Below are 18,278 nucleotides of genomic sequence, written 5' to 3' on the forward strand. Positions count from 1 at the left end.
CAAGTGTGGCCTTACCAAGGCATTCTCAACACTTACTAACAGTATATTTATGACAGCATGTTTATTCCTAGCCCGTCTTAATTAGATTTGGAGGTTGTGATTAATGATTAATGAGCGGTTTTTGTTCGGGGGTCTGGCTGAGATTTAATTGCATCTTTGAAGGGAAAAAACAAAAAAAAACAGGAAATCTCTTAGGACTCCATTTGAGACCATAAAGTTCTACAGTTTAGGCCTAACTAGTTCTCCAAAGGATTCGAATTAGCTTGTGAGGGTCCGTGCGGGGCATATTAATAATATTTGGGAAATTCAATAAGAGGGTGCAAAACAGTTAGTGAAAAATGACACGCATAAGAAGGTGGGTTTTTTTTCAAAAGTCAGCTGGACTTTCTTGCAATAATCCTTCCATGAATTACTGCAGCTGTTCAGTTAGTGACACGGTTGTTAAGTGAATCTGGCTTCCCTATTAACTTTGCTTGTTGGAAGGTCTCAAAAGGGGGGTCACATGTCCCCAGGGACCCTGCAACCATCATAAATACCTGAATTTTGATCACGTAACTGTCGTAAGCGTGAAAAGGGATCATAGTTCACTTTTTTTGGGTACCGTAATGAACTTTGGTCATTAAACAAATCATGGTAAGTCAAAGATCACCTGTATCTTGCAGAGTCCATCTCAAGATTTCTCTTGGGAGACCAGCAAAATGGGTAAATGGTACCAATAAAGGAGAATATTTGTAGCTTGTGGTTGAAATGAGGGGTCTGAGCTTGGTGGTTTTCTGGCAGACGTTTCATGACCCAGCTAGGTTATATCATCAGTGCTAGAAGGGAGTGGGATTTGCTCTCTGTTTATACACAAGTGGTCTGGCTAGAAAAGAGTCTTTGTAGCACAGAGTTGAACTGTGGGGTCCTTGGTTCTCTCTGAGCTTGGTGGTTTTCTGGCAGACATTTCAAGACCCAACTAGGTAACGTCATCAGTGCTAGGAAGGAAGGGTGCTTGCTGTCAGTTTATATTTTTTTGTTTTGTTTTTGTTTTGTTTTTTATTGGATTTATATACCGCCCTACTCCCAAAGGACTCAGGGTGGTGAACAGCCACAGAATAAAACACATAAATACAAAACTTTAAAATAGAATTAAAATAGAATAAAAACGAATTAAATAATTTGGCTGAGACAAATTTAAAACACCCAATAATTTAAAACAAATTAAAATTTACATTCATATTCTGGTGAGTTGCCTGTCTGTGTGGGTGGAGGCAGCCTTCGAGATTCTTTGGTTGGCCTTGTTGAGGGTAAAACTGCCCTCTGCAGAGTAGTGCAACGGACCAGACAGCGAATAGATACGTTGCTTGGCAAAACACACAGATACTCACAGACTCTGAACGTTTAAAGAAAAATAAACAGTCTTTACTTGTAGCATAAAAACCAAACTTGGCTTCTCAAAACAAAGAGAACACTTCTTCAAATAATCACGGTTCAACACAAAAACATAGTTTGCTTACAATTCCAGTTCTCTTCAGTAACACAGACACAGTTCCTTCCAGCAGTTCAACCTTCAATAGCAGGAGCAGAAGTGAATGAACTTCCTGCTTTCTTTTATATCTGCTTAGCAGAGCCAATTAGTCATCTTTGTAGCAGTTAAAGGTACAGAACATAGTTTTCTATATATTATCTACCCAACCGTAGGATAAGCACCCAACAGGCCTGTTTACTGGTGGCTCTTTGGCAGTTTCTTGATTGGGGGATTAATTGATTTGATTGTTGGTCTGAAGTTAACCTTGGAAGTTCGGTTAAGTTAACTGAGGTCAACTTCAGACTAACAATCCAGTAAGCAAGGAGGTCTTCTAATCCAACCCCTTGCTCAAGCAGGAAACACTATCTAGAATGACAGAATAACAGAGTGGGAAGGGATCTTGGAGGTCTTCTAGACCAACCCCCTGCTCAACCAGGAGACCCTATACCAGTCCAACCCCTTGCTCAAATAGGAGAACCTTTACCAGTGATGGCAAACCATTTTGCCGTCATGTGCCAAAAGTGGGGGGAATGCGGGGGTACATGTGCACATGCCCACACCCAAAATTCAATGTGTCCCGCCCCCCCCACGCATGCACGCATGACCCCCCTGTGCTCCCCCCGCTTTTGGCATGCGATGGCACTGTGGGCCCGGTAGGCCCATTTTTCGCCCTCCCCAGGCTCCAGTGGCTTTCTTGGAGCCTGGGGAGGGCGACAGCCTTTTCCCACTCCCCTGGAGGCCCTCCGGAGTCAGGAAACGGTCTGTTTGCTGACTTCCAGACCATTTCCAGCCTCCGGGGAGTGGGGAAGGCTGTTTTTGCCCTCCCCAGGCTCCCGACTTCTGGTGGGCCCAGAAGGCCTGAAAATTGGCGTGCGCCGGAGCTGAACTAGAGTAATGTTCGCGTGCCCACTGATACGGCTCCGCGTGCCACTGTGGCATGCGTGCCATAGGTTCGCCATCACGGCCTTAATGACAGAGTTGGAAGGGGCCTTGGAGGTTTTCTAGTCCACCCCCCTTACTCAAGCAGTAGACCTCATACCATTCCAGACAAGTGGCTGTCCAGTGTCTTCCTAAAAACCTCCAATGATGGAACACCCGCAACTTCTGGTGGCAAGCTGTTCCCCTGGCTAATTCGTCTCCATGCCAGAGAAAACGAGATAACCTTCACGTCTTATCCTCTCTCCTCCAGATACGAGACTTCTCTCCTGGACCTGGTGGCTGCCATGAGCCCGAGGCAGGAAGATCACCACAGCTTTCCCAGAGGGATCCAGCCCCAGAGCAGAACCGGCGGGAACCCCCGCTGGGATTGGAGATCCCCCAGACCCAAGAACGGGCTGGCCGATTTGGAAGAGAGCCGGATTTTGGAGGAAATTTTTTTCATTTGAGGGCCTTGGGGGGCTCCGAGGACTGTTTTTTTTTTAACGCCTTCCTCTTTTCTCGTCTGGGTGCGTGGACGTCTTCAGGATCTTTTAAATTATTTGTCTGACCGACGATTGTCTCCTCTCTCTCTCTCTCCCCTTAGAGAAGCGAAGACGGTAGCTCCCCTCTCCCACCTCTGAATCATGATAGAGACGAACTGCATGGAGTGTTAGTGGAAACTTTCCAGGGGGATTTTTCTCTTCCGGGGATTTCATTGCTGAAGGGGGCGGAAAAGTCACGTCGTTGTGCAAAGGATCGGTGTTTCCTTATTGATTTTTGATTTTTTTTTTTTTTAATGGTGGAAATCGTTTTCCAGGGCTTAGTCTCCCTCTCTCGCCCTCCCTCTCCGCTCCCTCCCTCTCCCTCTTTACTCCGTTCCTTCCTCCTTCCTTCCCTCCCTTTCTCTCTTCTTGTCCCCTCCTTTTCTCCCTCTTCCTCCTTCCTCCCTCCCTCTCTCTGTCTTTCCCTCTCCTTCCTTCCTTCCTCCCTTCCTCTCCCTTGCCCTCTTTCTTCCTCTCCCCTCCATCCTCCCCCTCCCTCTCTCTCTTTCTCCCTCTCCTTTCTTCTGTCTTCCTCTCCCTCTCTTTCCCTCTCCCTCCAACTCTCTCTTCCTTTTCTTCTCTCTCCTTTTCCCTCTCCTCTCCCTTCCTCTTTTTCCCTCTCCTTTCCTCCCTCCCTCTCTCTCCCTCTTCCTCTCCTTCCTCCCTCTGTCCTCTCCTCTCTCTCTCTCTCTTTCTCCCTCTCCTTCCTTCTCTCTCCCTCTCTTTCCCTCTCCAACTCTCTCTCCCTTTTCTTCTTTCTCTCCTTTTCCTCCTCTCCCTTCCTTCCTTTCCTTTTCTCTCTCCTCTCCTTTCCTTCCTCTCCACTCCTCTCCCTCTCTCTCCCTTTCCCTCTTCCTCTCCTTTCTCCCTCTCCCTCTCTCCTCCTCTCTCTCCCTCTCTTTGTCTCTCTTTCACATATCCAAGGCCATTCCAGCAGTATAATTTTCCATTTGCAAAGCAACCTTTGAAACGGAGAGCGCAGTGCGTTTTCCAAAAATACATCCCCGGGAATTACGAACCGTTTCCCTGGTCTTTTTAGGCAGGTAACTTAAAAGTAGCTCTCTGCACTTCAATGGTTTTCTTCCCAGTTAATGAGCCTTTGATAGAAGATGCCTCTTTAAAGACAATAAATAAATCCAGGGCGCATCGGATACAGTATGTCTGAAATACCATTCTCCCCTTCATTTCATTTGCTTACTCTCTTAAAGCAGAACGGAGCATCTCCATCGGAGCTGCTCCGTTCACGGTCGAGAGAGAAAGCACCGGACTTGCAGGGCGAAATTAATTCACTCCGTGTTTCCTGGGTCTAAAAGGCTTCCTTCATTTCTGCAACCTCTTGCCTTGATGTTGTAAATAAAGACGAATCAGTAATTATTTCCACTCACCCCTGGTAATGCATGTTTCGCCTTCTGACTTTAATTATTCATGCTGTAGCTGTTCCAGTTGGTTTTCGAAGGAGCTTCCCCCTCACTGCTGCTCCATTACTTAAAGAAAGATGTAAAATTGGTGTTTTTTTTTTTTTTTAAAGGAAACAATTGTAGATTCCAGAATCGGCAGTCATTCTCCGCTCAATGCAATTGTCTTTTTCTATCAGGATATAACAGATACATCAGTTTTAAAATCTGATAAATAAATAAATACCTGTCAGAATGGTAGCCAGTGGCATGAAGAACAACAGGGAGATCTGTCTCTTGTGTAGCATGAAGGCAACACAAAATTGTTGCATTACACCTGTTTTGGGGATTTGCTAGAGAAGGAACCAGCCATTGTGGAATCCACCCTCAGATCTCTTAAGATCCCTTTCGTCCTCTGAATTCCCCTTCTCCCTCTGGTCTGCTCCAGTCCTCCCAAAGGACCAACCTTTGAGGTGGACCTGGAGATGTTATGATGAAGATACTGGTGGCAGCAATGGGTCCATCCTTCATTGGTTTAGACCAGGGGTATCCAACCTTGACAACTATGAAACCCATGGACTTCAACTCCCAGAATTCATAGCTGACTGGGGAATTCTGGGAGTTGAAGTCCACAAGTCTTAAAAGTTGCCAAGATTGGAGACCCGTGGTTCTCAACCTGTGGTGCACGGAGCCCTGTGGGGGCCATGATATCCTCACAGAGGGTCTGCGAAGGCTTGGAGAAATGTTATGATTTAAATATTAAGTGTTGGGAGGGTGATCCGTGACCGCATAAGGTATTTCAAGGGGTTCCATGGTGAAGAAAAGAGACCACTGGTTTAGACCATTGAAACCAGTTCTTGGTTTCTCAGAACACACTGCTATTCTCCAGGCATGAGATCCCAAGGTTCCTTCTCTTGTGTGAGATTGTGGGAAGACTGTTGGGGAATAGGTGCAGAGTAACCCTTGAGTAACAAGGGTGTGCACATGAAAACGGCTGGGAGTGATAATGAATAAGCACTGTCAATACTCAGACAAACTAAATTGTGATATCCTTTTACTTTTGGGAAAAAGTAAAGCAAAGTCCAATAAACAATCCAGGTCATACACAGATAAAGATAGTTAAAATGTCAATCCAGGGATATTTCAGGAACAAAGTCTTCTTACCAGTTGTTGTAGTCATATGCAATAAAACAGTTCTTTTTATAGTTGCAAACAAGAACAAATACAGCATGAAAACATTCAGTAAACAGTAGAAAATAACAAGAAGTAGCAATGATCAGGCAGTGATCATGCAGAGAGAAGCAGAGATAACAATAAGAATGTAATAAGAATGCAGTAAGAAAAATAAGCCATGATTCAAGCTTCCTCTTATGGGGATTGGCTACAGAGCTAGCCAATAAGAATACAGTATACAGTATGATGCAATACAGCATTACAGCCTTAAAGCTATACAATACATTTTGACTGCAAACATGCATTGATGGTTTATATATATTTCCAACCCAACCAGTTAGGTAATAGCTATTTCCTAACATTGTAATTAAATCCTAGACTTCTTCCACAGCATTAGAGATTACAGGTTAAAATAGGAAAAAGGCTGAAATTTGGACTCTCTTGCTGGCTTTGGACTGGACTCAACATAAGACTGTCCAGCTGATTTCAGATGGTCTGGCTAGCTCATCCTTGGTCCTGTAGCCCTTGGAAGAGTGGGCCCTACGAGGTATTCTAAAACAAGGTTGGGGGGCGCTTGCGCAGCCCACCAGAATTGCCCTCCTGCTGTACAGTAGATCTTGAATAGCCTCTCTTTTCACTTACAGAAATTTTGCTCTCTTTTCATTTACATAAATCTGATAAATAAATAAATACGTATCAGAATGGTAGCCAGTGGCATAAAGAACAACGGAGAGCCGTCTCTTGTGTAGCATGAAGGCAACACAAAATTGTTGCATTGCGCCTGTTTTGGGGGCCTGCTAGAGAAGGAAGCAGGCATTGTGGGGTCCACCCTCCGATCTCTTAAGATCCCTTTCGTCCTCTTGAATTTCCCTTCTCCCTCTGATCTGCTCCAATCCTGCTAATGGACCAACCTTTGAGGTGGGCCTGAAGACGTTCTGGTGAAGATGCTTGCAATGGCAACGGGTCCATTGGTTTAGACCAGGGATGTCCAACCTTGACAGCTTTGAGACTTCAACTCCCAGAATTCATAGCTTACTGAGGAATGTAAATCCTCACCCCAATCTTTCTGTCATTTAATCACAGGGGTTGCAAAAGTGATCAGGAGCTCAGTATACAGGCAGTCCTCAACCTACGGCTGCGATTGAGCCCAAAACTCCCGTGGCCAAGTGAGACAGTTGTTATGTGAGTTTTGCCCTATTTTACTACCTTTCTTGCCACCGTCGTTAAGCGAATCACTGCAGATGCTAAGTTAGGATCCCGGTTGTTAAGCGAAACTGGCCTCCCCAATGGACTTCGCTCATCAGAAGGCCGCCAAAGAGGATCACGTGACCCTGGGACACTGTCATCGTCATAAATATGAGTTGCCAAGCGTCCGAATTTTGATCACATGACCCTGGGGATGCGGCAATGGTCATAATGCCGTTGTAACTTCAAACGGTCACTAAACGAACTGTTGTAAGTTGAAGATTATCTCAGCAATTCTATCTCCGCTTCGTAATGTGGCACCTCCCATACGAAATTGTCCTTCCACTCTGTGGTTTTATCCCTCCCCACCCGCTCTTTTCAAACTTCGAAAAGGTGTGTCAAGGTTCCAGTTAACACACCCAACGGAAACAAAACTCCGAGGCGGACATATTCCTCAAAGTATAGATTTATTAGGCCTGTCATATTTGCACATCTGGGAAAAACTTGACTCTGAAGGACCCAAGGTTTTCCCCATTCAAATCAAACCCCAAAGTTCTTCCCCTCAGGCCGTCACATGGTCGAACCAGGTCGCAGTCACCATCCTGTCTGGCTTTGGTCCACGCCTCTCCAACACCTGGTAGAACGTCCTTGGCTCTCCCGGGAAAGAATGTTGTTTTGGCTACACATCCCCAGGTATCTCTATCTCCCCCCTTACGTTCTCACAGCTCCAACCAGCCTTGTTGTGGCAGCCCTGAAGATGCCCCCAAAATGGCTCCAACCTAAAAAATGGCTTCAGGGCTGACAAGATGTTTTCGAATTTTCCTCCCGCCACACTTCTCCCGGCGCGATTGTTCGCCTCCAGGTCTTAATCTACACCATGCCAGGGTTCCAAGTAACACACCCAACAGCAAACCAAACTCCGAGGCAGGGAGCTTCCTCAAAGAATAGTTTTATTGGATATGTCATATTGGCACAGTTCTGGTGAAAACCGACTCTGAAGATTCCCGCGGTTTTCACCTAATTAAAAGTAAAAGTTTTTCCCTCAACCCCAAACAGTCAGTCACATGGTCCAATCAAGTTGCTGTCTGGTTGCCTGGTGACATCACTCCTCCTCTCTCTGACCAGGTGTGAGAATGTCCTTGGTTCCCAAGAGAAAGTATTTTGTTTTGGCTACAAGACCCCAGCTATCTCTAATCCCCCCCCTCTGTATCCCTCAGCTCCAGTGTGGCAACACTGAAGTGGTCAAAATGGCTTCGGTTAGGTCAGCTGCAGGGTTGACACACCAATACTTCACCTCTTTTAATATCGAACCCAGGGACTCTCAATAAAGTTCTTGATAAACAGGTCAGATCAATGCCGTCCATTTGACTGTCCGACAGCCTTTGGAAAGGACGGCGGTCAACTTCCTTTCTCTTTTTTTTCCTTCTGTTTTTATTCGGGGGGGGGGGAATTAAAATGCAAAAGTCCAAAAGAATTTAAAAAAAAAAAAAGCACAACAATCTTTTTTAATGAAGGCAGCACAAAATTGTTGCATTACACCTGTTTTGGGGATTTGCTAGGGAAGGAACCAGCCATTGTGGAATCCACCCTCAGATCTCTTAAGATCCCTTTCGTCCTCCACTTTCAACTTGACTGCTTTAAAAAATAAAAATCCATCTGTAGGTGAAGGTCAGCTCTAAAAAAAAAAAAAAAAACCACGCACATACACACAATATCCCACCACACTGTCAGGGTCGGCAGCATCAAAAGGTTGTGCCTGAGCAGAGCCCCCCCAAAAAATCCCGTTTTAATTATGCAAATTTGAAGGAAGTCGGGAAGATGGTTGACGCCTGGCTTTATCGAAGTGTGGCCGTGACAAATGGCAGATGTCCATATAAGCATCTGCCACGGCGCATACATTAAGAGCATCAATACTGACCCTCGTCTCCTTGTCCATCTGCATCACTTCCGCACAATCTTAGTGTCATAGTCTGGGCCTCGGTTGCTGATTGCTGAACCCAACTTAGCATTAAGGAGAAACTTCCTGACAATTGGAACAATTTATCCGTGGAACACCTTGCCACCAGAGGTCGTGGGTGCTCCAGCCCTGGAGGTCTTTAAGAAGAGATCGTCTGAAATGGTACAGGGTTTCCTGCCTGAGCAGGGGGTTGGACTAGATGACCTCCAAGGTCCCTTCCAACTGTGCTGTACTCTTATTTACTCCTGTAAACGGCTTGCCTCCAGACGTCGTGGGCGCTCCAACACGGCAGGTTTTTAAGAAGAGATTGGACAGTCATTTGTCTGAAATGGTGTAAGGCTTCCTGCTCAACCGGGGGTTGGACTAGAAGACCTCCGAGGTCCCTTCCAGCTCTGTTATTCTGATTTAGGCCAAGAGGGAGACATATTATCCAGATCTATGCAAGAATTAAGGAGAAATTTCCTAACAGTGAGAACAATCAATGGAATAACTTGGCCTCCAAAAGTTGTAGGTGCTCCATCACTGGAAGTTTTTTAAGAAAAGACTGGACAGTCACTTGTCTGAAATGGTATAGTGCCGTGATGGCGAACCTATGGCACACGTGCCACAGGTGGCACGTGTAGCCATATCAATGGGCATGCCAGCTCAGCTCCGGCACGCATGCACGTGCCAGCCAGCTGATTTCCGGGCCTTCTGGACCCACCAGAAGTAGGGAAACAGGATGTTTCCTGCCTCTGGAGGACATGGGGGGGTGGGGAAGGCCTGTTTTTCCTTCTCAACTGGCTCCAGATCCTCTCTATGCATCTGGGGAGGGCGAAAACAGCCTTCCCCACCCCCTTGGAGGCCCGAAACGGCCCGTTTCCCAACTTCCGATTGAACAGGAAGTGACTTTTTTTGCTGTCCCCAGCCTCCAGATACTCCTAGAGAGGAGGGACAGCAAAAAATGTCACTCCCTGTCCAACCAGAAGCTGGGAAATGGGCCGTTTTGGGGATCTGGAGGACCTCCGAGGGGGTGGGGAAGGCTGTTTTCGCCCTCCCCAGATGCATAGAGAGGATCTGGAGCCAGGTGAGAAAGAAAAACGGGCCTACCGGGCCATCGTGTGCCAGGAGTGGGGGGGGGCACATGCGCAGGGCGGGGCGCATAGAATTATGGGTGTGGGCGTGCACACATGCAAACCTCCCCCACCACCACCCCTCCTGGCACACGATGGCAAAAAGGCTAGCCATCACTGGTATAGGATCTCCTGTTTCATCAGGGGGTTGGACTAGAACAGGAGTCTGCAACCTTAAATATTCAAAGAACCATTTGGGCCCATTTCCCACAGAAAAGAAGACATCGGGAGCCACCAAACCTGGGTGGGTGTGGCCAACTCGACATCACTCACTTCTACTAGTCACATGACACCCCCCCCAGCCACGCCTACCCAGCCAGTCATTAAGACAGAGAACCAGTTGTTAAAAAATACCGGGAATCCCAAAACTCTTTTGATCTCTCTCCCTCTCTCTCTCCCCCTCCCTCCCCCCCTCTCCCCGCCCTCTCTGTATCTCTCTGTCTCTGCCCTGGCTGCTTCTTCCCCCGCCATCGCCCTTACCTTCTCAGGCCAGGCAAGGAGTGACTGGGAGGAGAGGGAGAATGATGGGGCGAGCTAGTAGAGGGCCCAAAGAGCCGCATGCGGCTCCGGAGCTTCAGGTTGCTGACACCTGGACTAGAAGACCTTCCAAGGTCCCTTTCAACTCTGTCATTCCGTTAATTAACCAGTGGAACAGCTTGCCACCAGAAGTTATGGATTCTCCATCACTGGAGGCTTTTCAGAAAAGACCCGACCGACACTTGTTCGAAATGGTTTAGAGCAGAGGTGGTATTCAGCTGGTTTAGACCGGTTCATCTGAACTGGTAGCGGAAATTGTGAGTAGACCACGCCCATCCGCCCCGGCTCTATGCCACCCTATTTAGGCAGGTTTTTTGAGGCCGAGTGCATGCGCAGAAGGCCGGGCACATGGTCACATTTGCGAACCGGTAGGGAAATTAAGTGAATACTACCCCTGGTTTAGAGTCTCTTGCTTTAACACGGGGTTGGACTAGAAGACCTCTAAGATCCCTTCCCGCTCTACTCTTTTTGAACGATTGATTGATTGATTTTCCACCCAGTTCTGCATATTTCTTCACCTAGTCTGGAGGCTCCGCAGAAGGATAGTGCCCGGTGCGAAACCCCCCACTATTACCGGAGTTATTGACAACTTCCATTAAACTCCCATTAACCCCTGACACGTGTAGCCTTCTGAAGCCCAAACTCCGAACGCCTGTCATTTTCGACAGGGATTGTGCAAACAACACTCGGTCACCCCTGCCGAGCAGATGGTACTTTGTCACCCAACATTATGAAACTGAAGTTATTAAAAACCATTTACAGCCTCGGGGCAGGAAGGGGAGACGGAAGAATCAATGACTGTCAAATAGAAACGGACGGGAATCGGTGACGGGGGGAAAAACAGAAATGAGATTTTTTTTCTCCCCCCCGCCCCCCCGCTCTCTTTCCAATCCGTCAAAAGAAATCCGCGAGAATCAAAAACTTCAACCAGCCAAAGCGGTCTCTCGGGATAGTCCCTTTAAATTTAAAAGTTCTCCACTTGGAAACATTCAATCAGGAATTCCTGGACCGTTTGTCCTCGAGTTACAACCGCCATGGAGCCCAAAGTTTCCGTGGCTAAGAGAGATAGTTGTTAAGTGAGCTTTGCCCCGTTTTATTACTTTTCTCGCCTGAGTTGTTAAGTGAATCACTGCGGTGGTTCAGTTAGTCACACGGTTGTTCAGTGAAACCGGCTTCCCCATGGACTTGGCTTGTCAGAAGGTCGCAAAAGGGGATCATTTGACCCCGGGACATTGCAACCGTCATAAATGCGAGTCAAACATCTGAATTTTGATCACGGGACCACGGGGATTGTTTATTGATTTATATTTCATTATTTCTTAACTCTCCATCTCCCTCCAAGAGACACCCTGGGTGCAATGGTGAAATCCATTTCTTTTTACTACTGGTTCTGTGGGCGTGGCTTGGTGGGCGGGGTGTGGCTTGGTGGGTGTGGCTTGGTGGGCGTGGCAGGGGAAGGATACTGCAAAATCCCCATTCCCACCCAACTCTGGGGCCAGCCAGAGGTGGTATTTGCCGGTTCTCCAAACAGCTCAAAATTTCCGCAACCGGTTCTCCAGAACCTGTCAGAACCTGCTGGATTTCACCCCTGCCTGGGCAGCCTACAATATTCCCCACTAAAATGAAAACACTGAAATCAGAATAATTTGGGACTGAAAGTTTTAAAACCCATCAAAACAATATTGTAAAAATTTCCTGGAGCTGAGGAATTCCAAAATGGGGAATTAGCTGTGTTAATACAGGTGGAGGGAGGGTCCCATGGGCCCAGCCATATGGGCCTCGGTGTCCCCTGTGCGAGACCGATTGAGTTGTCTGTCTTTCTGCTGTGTTTCTTAGTTATTCTTCCGCCTTGATTTCCCCATAAATATCCCCGTTATCTATTCCCGGGTCTATAACCCACTTTAATCAGGGTCTACATTGCAAAGTGATGGATCTGTACATTCGTCAGACACTTCCTTCCGCCTCTTCCGTCAAACAGTTTTATAAACCCAACTTCGCCCTCATTAGCTCCCTTAAAGAGAAACCCGTGACATTTTAATTTAATAAATTACCCAGATGCCTTTATAAAAACTTGGCCTTTCCGCTTTATTTGCCGTACGTCTCGGCTCACATCTGGCCCAGACGTTGACAGATGTGCTTCAAAGGTTTTCAAGAACATTACCCTTTCATTTGGGCTTTTTGCTGCCAAGTAGCAAAATGTTGGAGTGAAAATCTGGGTGGCAAAGACGACGGTTTTTTGGGGGGGGGTGGGGTGCAGTTTTCATCTCTGTTGTAAGCATATAAAGCCAGAAACTTTCCCTACATCCCTTGCATACCTCTCTCTTTCTTTCCATACAGGGGGTCCTTGGCTTACAACCACAACGGAGTCCAAAATTTATGTCGCTAAGTAAGGTGGCACTTAAGGGAGAGTTTTGCCCCAATTTTACAACTTGCCTTGCCGCTCTTGTTAAGGGAATCGCTGCAACTGTTAAGTCAGGAATGTGGTCATTAAATGAATCTGGCTTCCCCGTTGACTTTGCTCATCCAGAAGGTCGCAAAAGGGGATCATGTGACCTTGGGGACGCCATGACTGTCGTAAATATGAGTCAGTTGCCAAACATCTGCATTTTGATCACATGACCCTGGAGATGCTGCAACGGTTGGAAGTGTTAAAAATGGACATAAGCAGTGGTGGGATTCAGCCGGTTTGCACCTATTCGGGAGAACCGGTTGTTAACTTTCTAAGCAGTTCGGAGAACCAGTTGTTGGAAGAAATTTTATTTTATTTTTTTCCCACTTCACAGGGCTAATCCTGTAAGGAAGGCAGGAAGGAAGCATTCTGGTGGTATTTCTAGCCTAATCTTTATTGCCCTGCTTACAGAAACTGCCTCTCTGGTTAACCCTTATTACATTGTAACAGTGAGTGAGGTTGAGTTGGCCACGCCAACACGGTCACAGCACCACTGAGCCACGTCTACCTGGCTGGTCATTAGGGCAGAGAACCGGTTGTTCCCACCGCTGGACATAAGCCACTTGTTTTGGTGCCATTGTAACTTTGAATGGTCACTAAAAGAATGGTTGTAAATTGAGGATTAGCTTATTTCATCCTTAACCTGGAACTAACCCTGTTTGGTTAGGAAGAAGTCTTCCAGATATTGCCCTTGGTGTCTTCTAATCAGTCTTCACTGTTAGTGACTCTCTGGACAAGTGCAGAGTAGTGGAGGAGGAGGAGGAGGAGGAGGAGGACTGTTGGGCCCTATGTGTTGTTCTGACCCAGCCTTAGCAGAAGCAAGAAACAGACTCCTTGTCACGAAAAACCCTCTTTATTTACCTCTTGTGAATTAATGGCATTCAGCCACCGAAAAGTCCAGGCAATAGTCCTTCAAGGAGTTAACGACAGTAACAGACTTTATCAGTTCCTTGCAATAATTGCAAGGCCGTGAGCTCCCAGCCGAAAGGCTGCAAATTAAGTTCTGGCAAGCAGTCTTTGTGGCACGAAACACCATGAGCAAAATCTTCAGAAATCCGAACGGTTGTCTCCTACGACCACCACTCCCCTTTTCCTTCTATTTATTCCCCAGCCAAGGAGGGGCCATTCAGCATCCACATGTGCTTTGCTTCCCGAGTCGACTCCTTGTCCTGCGTTATTCTCCTCTCCTAACAGCTCTGCGCATGCATGCAACTTGAACAGGCCCCAGCTGTTCTTCCTCCCCATTTGTCTCAGCTTCCGAAGACAGCTGCCTCTCCGGTGGCTTGGAAATGTCGGATGGTCCTGACTCTATCTCTGCATCTGACACAGAGCATCCATCGGAGCCTTCCCCAGATTCTAGAACTGGCCCAAGTTCCTCCCCAACCTCCTCACTGTCCGAGTCTGCTGCCAGTTCCACTGGCAGTTGGTGGGCCACAACAGGTGTTATCAAAGCTTAGTTGCTACTGCAGACGTTTCATTACCAAAGTAGGTAACGTCATCCGTTCTAGAAAGGAGGGAGTTTGCAGAGTGGAGGAGGTTGATTGTGGGGTCCTTGGTGCTCTCTTGGTTGTTGGTGATCCAACTGGGTCACATCATCAATATGTCAATTGTGGGGTCCTTGATGCTCTCGGGGAGTTGAAGTCCACCCATCCTAAAGTTGCAGAGGTTGTGAAACACTGCTCTAAGACATCCAACTATCGTTAAAGGAGACCCAAAACTTCCTCCATCTTTCTACAGCCTCCATTAATCATCTTCCTTCTTCACCAGGAGTGAATTTATGATGGCCATCTAACAAAATGAAATTCAATGGAGAAAAAAGCAAGGTTCTACATTTAGGCAAGAAAAACCAAATGCACAGGTACAGTATAGGTGGTACCTTGCTCAATAGTAGTAATTGCGAGAAGGATCTTGGCATGGACAACCATTTAGATAGGAGCCAGCCGTGTGCAGCAGCTGCCAAAAAAGCCAACACAGTTCTGGGCTGCATCAACAGAGGGATAGAATAAAAATCCCGTGAAGTGTTAATACCACTTTATAAGGTCTTGGTAAGGCCACACTTGGAATCCTGCATTCAGTTTTGGTTGCCACAATGTAAAAAGGATGTGGAGACTCTCGAAAGAGTGCAGAGAAGGATAACAAAGATGATTAGGGGACTGGAGGCTAAAACATATGAAGAATAGTTGCAGGAACTGGGTTTGTCTAGTCTAATGAAGAGAAGGACTGGGGGAGACATGATAGCAGTCTTCCAATATCTCAAGGGCTGCCCCAAAGAAGCGGGAGTCAAGCTCTTCTCCAAAGCACCTGAGGGCAGGACAAGAAGCAATGGGTGGAAACTAACCAAGGAGAGAAGCAACTTAGAACTAAGGAGAAACTTCCTGACAGTGAGAACAATTAATCAGTGGAACGACTTGCCTCCAGAAGTTGTGAATGCTCCAAGACTGGAAGTTTTTAAGAAGAGGTTGGATAACCATTTGTCTGAAGTGGTGTAGGGTTTCCTGCCTGGGCAGGGGGTTGGACTAGAAGACCTCCAAGGTCCCTTCCAACTCTTATGTTTTGTTATGTTTTGTTATGTTATGTTATGTTATGTTATGTTATGCTATGCTATGCCATGCCATGCCATGCCATGCCATGCCATGCCATGCCATGCCATGCCATGCCATATCATATCATATCATATCATATCATATCATATCATATCATATCATGCACCCCCGGCTCTTTTCTGCAGTCTCCCTCCTCTGTTGGGTTTCTTGTGGCGTGCTCTTCCTCCCTTCCTTTCCACCTCTCCAGAATCACTTCTTTAATTATTGAGCACCCAGCCCGTAAAGCAAGCTGTTTTAATTTTAGTTATTGTTTCCTTAATTGCAGATCAGGTTGTGAAAATGGGCCCCTGGGGAGGGGGGGGAGGTCTTCTGAATGACTGGCCAGCAGCCCTCGATTGCTGATGGGAGCATTTAGAAAAAGGAGGTGGATGCCTGACCCGCAATACACCGCTTGCCATGACAAGGAGCTCACGGCAGCCCCAGTCGCCTGTCCGGCAGAGAGGAAACTTCTATCTGGGTGATAGAATTTCCTGAAAGTGTGAATGCTGGGTAGATGGTTCCCCAGGGAATAGAAGAGCGGGGTCCTTGGTGCTCTCTGAGCTTGGTGGTTTTCTTGTGGATGTTTCATGACCCAACTAGTTAACATCATCAGTGCTAGAATGGAATGGGGTTTGTGAGGAGGAGGAGGAGGAGGAGGAGGAGGAGGAGGAGGAAGAGGAAGAGGAAGAGGAGGAGGAGGAGGACAACGCCTGTGGGGTCCTTGGTGCTCTCTGAGTTTGGTGGTTTTCCTGCAGACGTTTCATGACCCAACTAGTTAACATCATCAGTGCTAGAATGGAATGGGGTTTGTGAAGAGGAGGAGGAAGAGGAGGAGGAGGAGGAGGAGGAGGAGGAGGAGGAGGAGGAGGAGGAGGAGGAGGAGAACGCCTGTGGGGTCCTTGGTGCTCTCTGAGTTTGGTAGTTTTCTTGCAGATGTTTCATGACCCAACTAGGTAACAACATCAAGTCTAGAAGAGAGTGGGGTTTGCAGAGAGGAGGAGGAGGAGGAGAGGAAATGGACTATGGGATCCTTGAGCTCTCTGAGCTTGGTTGTTTTCTTGCAGACATTTCATGACCCAATTAAGTATCTGCATCAGTGCTAGAAGCGAGGAGGATTGTCTCTGTTTATATAGAAGTGGCTTGCTCTGGTGGGAGCATTCTTGGTGATCCTTTGATATATTTGGTTTCCTTGCAGGCGGAAGAGATTGGCTCGTCTCTCTTCCACTCCCACAATTCCTGGATTCTATGAGTCCTTTTCTCCCAATCCCACCTCCTGTGTAGCAACCCAACCACATCAAAATACTATCATTAAGTACCAAAAAATGTATGTTGCTTGCAGGTTCTTCCCAGCGGAATCGATCAATCTCTTCAATCAACAAGGTATAGTTAGGTACAAAATTATTTTGCTTTTTTTCTTTCTTTCTTTTTTAACACCTGAAACTGGTTCTCCTCCCAGAACTCCACCGAGTATTTCTTTTCTTTTTTCTTTTTTTAAAAAAATTCCGTTCTTAAAATAGTCAATATTTAGTTTCCAATCTCCATTTCCCTTGTTATCTACCTCGGAATCTAAAACCTCTGAAATGCGAATGATTGACGATGGACTGAGAAAAATAAAAAAATCCAGGTTAAAAAGTATAAATAATTCACATGCCGTATTAAACAGGCCAGAGGAGGGGGGAAAAAACCCAAAAGATCGACACGGGCTTTTATTATTAGCCAGGGGTGGGGGTGGGTCAAATTTAAATAAATGTAATATTTATTAAAAATTCTTCCTCTCTTTTTTATTTTGTGCTGTTACCTGAGATTCGTAAAACTTTTGAATTGTGTCAGTGTCGTGAACTCCAGATGATCTGCAAATACTTTGGATCAATGTAAACTACATCGCCTTATATTCAAAAGAAATATATATACATATACATACATACATACATACATACATACATACATACATACATACAACTTTTACACACAGTAGCCTCTGGCTGCGCCCAGTCTAGGAAAACGAAGGAACAGGGAAATGAGTCCACGAAGGAAGGGAGAAACAAGCAGTCCTGCAGACTCCAAATGTCTGTACTGGCACACCAAACTCTACCAATTCAGCATTTATTCCTGATAAATGTCCCTCCCCACAGCATCTCCTTCAATCTCAGTCCCCAGGCGTGCCTTGTGAAGAGGGGAGAGGCGCTCTCCTCCCAAGTTGTTGGCTCGGCCTGCGCTGTTCCCGCCTTCTCTCCACTCTCCGTGCTCAGGGATCAGGAGGCGGCAGTCCTTGCTCCTCGCCTGAGCTCCGTCGCTCCTCATGTCCATTGCTTATCCTCTCTAGGTCATGCGTCCCAATCCTGAGGTGCCTTGGGCTGCCTCGGCCTGCTCCTCCCCACATTCCTCAGAAGCCAACAAAGCCGCCCTCTCAATCTCCGTAGGCTCCAGCTCCTGCTCGTCCTCTGCAGATTCAGGCTCCGATAAGGGGGTGGGGTGGGGTGGGGATGACAGCAGGGGTGAAATGCTCCCGGTTCAGGTTTAGTTGTTCTTTTTTTAGACCTAGCCATTTAAAGTTTAGGAAGTTTTAAATTTAGCTGCTTTTATATAAAAATAAAAATAAAATAAAATAAAATAATATTTGTGCAGCTTTCTGAGATTTAGTGTGTTTCTGTAGTGTTTCACTCTATCTACATAATCACACAAAATCTCACAAAGCTGTATGTGGAATTTTGTGTGTGTGAAGTATGAAAGTTGGTTTTTTGGGCTTTTTGTGGCTGTGTGAGGTTCCTGCTTGTTGCAGGGGCCATTTTGGGTCTAGCACAGCTGCTTTTACATTGTGGGTGAGCCAGTTGTGTTGTGTTGTGTTGTGTTGTGTGTATGTAAAGTGTGAAAGTTGTTTTTTTGGGCTTTTTGTGGCTGTGTGAGGTTCCTGCTTGTTGCAGG

At 46.6% G+C, this 18,278-nt stretch overlaps 1 protein-coding gene across 2 annotated transcripts in view; it reads left to right on the forward strand.

Moving 5' to 3' along the window:
• The window catches only part of KIAA1328 (KIAA1328 ortholog), a 248,065-nt gene that overhangs the window by 208,994 nt on the left and 20,793 nt on the right, over positions 1–18,278 (forward strand). Inside the window, exon 11 of one of the 2 annotated variants that reach the window (XM_087885494.1) lies at positions 2,697–4,341. The exons of the other annotated variant lie outside the window; for it this stretch is intronic. Within the exon in view, the coding sequence (XP_087741620.1) occupies positions 2,697–2,892 (196 nt within the window). The 3' untranslated portion in view covers positions 2,893–4,341. Of the gene's footprint in view, positions 1–2,696; positions 4,342–18,278 lie in introns of those variants that run through there. 2 annotated transcript variants of the gene reach the window in all.

This window comes from Pantherophis guttatus, chromosome 2, assembly GCF_059756535.1.
Source record: "Pantherophis guttatus breed Tessera chromosome 2, ASM5975653v1, whole genome shotgun sequence".
Lineage (NCBI taxonomy): Eukaryota > Metazoa > Chordata > Lepidosauria > Squamata > Colubridae > Pantherophis > Pantherophis guttatus.